Source organism: Phanerochaete carnosa, assembly GCF_000300595.1.
Source record: "Phanerochaete carnosa HHB-10118-sp unplaced genomic scaffold PHACAscaffold_727, whole genome shotgun sequence".
Taxonomy (NCBI): Eukaryota; Fungi; Basidiomycota; class Agaricomycetes; order Polyporales; family Phanerochaetaceae; genus Phanerochaete; species Phanerochaete carnosa.
In genome coordinates this window covers 1-2,616 of record NW_006768354.1, presented here as the reverse complement: position 1 = coordinate 2,616, position 2,616 = coordinate 1, and the positions used below count along the sequence as shown (strand labels likewise).

General features: G+C 52.6%; 2 protein-coding genes across 2 annotated transcripts; both read left to right on the top strand.

The window, feature by feature from the left end:
• Window positions 1-2: 2 nt before the first annotated feature.
• Window positions 3-1,731, top strand: PHACADRAFT_132473 (uncharacterized protein). The gene is made up of 6 exons (XM_007403076.1): window positions 3-26; window positions 79-233; window positions 290-445; window positions 497-562; window positions 618-792; window positions 849-1,731. Exons 2-6 carry the CDS (start codon window positions 82-84, stop codon window positions 1,044-1,046), a joined length of 747 nt encoding a protein of 248 aa, XP_007403138.1. The 5' UTR covers window positions 3-26; window positions 79-81; the 3' UTR covers window positions 1,047-1,731.
• Window positions 1,732-2,039: 308 nt separating this feature from the next.
• PHACADRAFT_132468 (uncharacterized protein) lies at window positions 2,040-2,616 on the top strand. The gene is made up of 4 exons (XM_007403075.1): window positions 2,040-2,145; window positions 2,206-2,263; window positions 2,314-2,423; window positions 2,480-2,616. The coding sequence occupies exons 1-4, from the start codon at window positions 2,119-2,121 to the stop codon at window positions 2,594-2,596; spliced, it is 312 nt and encodes a 103-aa protein (XP_007403137.1). The 5' UTR covers window positions 2,040-2,118; the 3' UTR covers window positions 2,597-2,616.

Genomic DNA, 2,616 nt, shown 5'->3' with positions numbered 1-2,616 from the left:
AGTGGACCGCTCTGAAAGAGCTTCGGGTACGTATCTTGACATACTACCTAGAAAAGCAAGCTAGAGTTTGTTGCATAGCCAATGCTCCCTGAGGTGTGGAGGGCTGCATACTCGCCTGACGACCTAAAGGCGGAGGTTAAGTCCTTCACTCTCTGGCGTGTCACTATTGACCCGAACAACCCTGCCACCGATGCTCGCGCGAGTGTCATTCTCATGAAGTTCCTTCGGGCCAAGTGCATTGATCATTCTTCGTCTGTTTCTGAGGCCAAGACTGACGGCACTCTGCTAGGGAACTCAAAGTCAACGACGCGAAGACCGCCCTCATTGCTACCTTACGTTGGCGTGATGAGATGAAGATTGATGAGATCGAAACCGAAGAATTCCCTAAGATCTTTAGTGGGGCCGGACGCAACTTTGGCCATGACAAGCAGGGCAGGCCTGTAACGTGCGTAAGAGCCCCTTCTCGTTATTGCCTCTTTTAAGCATCTTTCCGCAGCTACAATGTTTATGGCGGCGATGTGGACGTTAAAGAGCTGTTTTCAGACGTCCGTCGATTTATCCGGTGAGTGCTCGGTCAGCGGTGTCAGCTGCGCTTCAAGACCGACCCCCGGTTGTAGCTGGCGCGTCCAGTTCATGGAGAAGAGCATTGAGCTCTTGGATTTCGAGAATGTCGATCAGATGGTGCAAATCCATGATTATAAGGGCGTCAGCATGATGTCCAGGGGCGCCAACGAGAAGGCTGCGGCCTCTGAAGCGACGAACATCTTCCAGAGCCACTATCCGGAGTTCCTGGTGGGTTGCCGCAGCTAAACTCGCCACCCCCGTCTAGCTGGCTTACGTTAGCCCAGGTTTCCAAGTTCTTCGTCAACGTCCCGACCTTCATGGCCTGGGTCTTCTGGGCATTCAAAGCGTTCATGTCTGCAAAGACCTTCGCCAAGTTCAGCATGGTTGGTACGGGTGAGAGCACAATTGGAGTGGCTCTTCTGCCTTACATCGACGCAAAGGAGCTGCCGAAGGTGTACGGAGGGGAAGCCGATGCCTGGTAAACGACAGGATATCTGTGACAAACATGCAGAACTCATTGGTTGCTACATTACCACTCACCACTTTTATACCCTTGTATATTAGCTGACAAGAGAATCACTTATGCTGATATCTTTACTCTTACATATGCCCAAGGAATAGGATGATGATTAAATGATACCGATAAATAGTGGTACAGACACTAACAAATACAACGTCCAGGACGTAGAAGACAACAGAGAGAAGACTGAGACTCTATGCACGCTCGCCCCGAAGCCGCCTTGCGAGGGCAAGATCCTTGGGTTGGATGGTCACACGCTTAGCGTGGATAGCAGCAAGGTTGGTATCCTCGAAGAGGGAGACGAGATATGCCTCAGCGGCCTCCTGAAGAGCCATGACGGCTGACGATTGGAAGCGGAGGTCAGTCTGAAGAGCAGGTCAGCAACAGCAACCTTGATTGTCATGCGAAGGGATGTACCTTGAAGTCCTGAGCAATCTCACGAACAAGACGTTGGAAGGGGAGCTTGCGGATGAGCAGCTCGGTCGACTTCTGGTAGCGACGGATTTCACGGAGGGCGACAGTACCGGGGCGGAAGCGATGGGGCTTCTTGACGCCACCGGTCGCGGTCGGGGCCTGAGTCTTACGAGACTTGGCAGCGAGCTGCTTACGAGGAGCCTTGCCTGGAGAAGATTATCAGACTAAGTCAAATAGATACAAGTGCACAGAGGACACTTACCACCAGTGGACTTGCGGGCGGTCTGCTTGGTACGGGCCATTGCTTATAGCTGAGAGTACGAGAAAGATTTGAAGTGTTTGGCCTTGACTGTGGTGGTGGGTAGACTAGAGCGAAAGTGAGTGCAAGGAGGCGTGCTCTTATATGGCATTTAGACGCTAGGCGCGACGCGCGGGAGGCGCCACGTGCAGGCGCGTTGATCGTCACTAAACAGCAAAGTCACGTGCAGCGTGGCCGGCCCCGCGAGCGCCAGCCATATAAGAGCAGCCCTCATCTTGCTCTGTGACTACACTCACCCTCGCCCTTCCGCACAAACCTCTCAACACCCGTCTCTTCGCTTTAATCGGCTACAAAACCAAATATGTCTGGCCGTGGCAAAGGTGGCAAGGTTTGTACAGCTGGCCTTAAGTGTCTTCGACCTACAACTTACTCTTGATTAACCCTCTAGGGTCTCGGAAAGGGCGGTGCCAAGCGTCATCGTAAGATTCTTCGTGACAACATCCAGGGTAAATCGGCCTTCAGCAATCCCCTAGATGCCTCTTAACGTCTTCTATAGGTATCACCAAGCCCGCCATTCGCCGTCTTGCCCGTCGTGGCGGTGTCAAGCGTATCTCCGGCCTCATTTACGAGGAGACCCGTGGTGTTCTCAAGATCTTCCTCGAGAACGTCAGTCTAGCTGCTTGGCTGCTTTACGTGTTTCCGTACTTATCTCTCAATTCCAGGTCATCCGTGACTCCGTAACATACACTGAGCACGCTAAGCGCAAGACTGTCACTGCTCTCGATGTCGTTTATGCTCTTAAGCGATCGGGGCGCACTCTCTACGGTTTCGGCGCATAGATGTTTCGTCTTTGACTTTT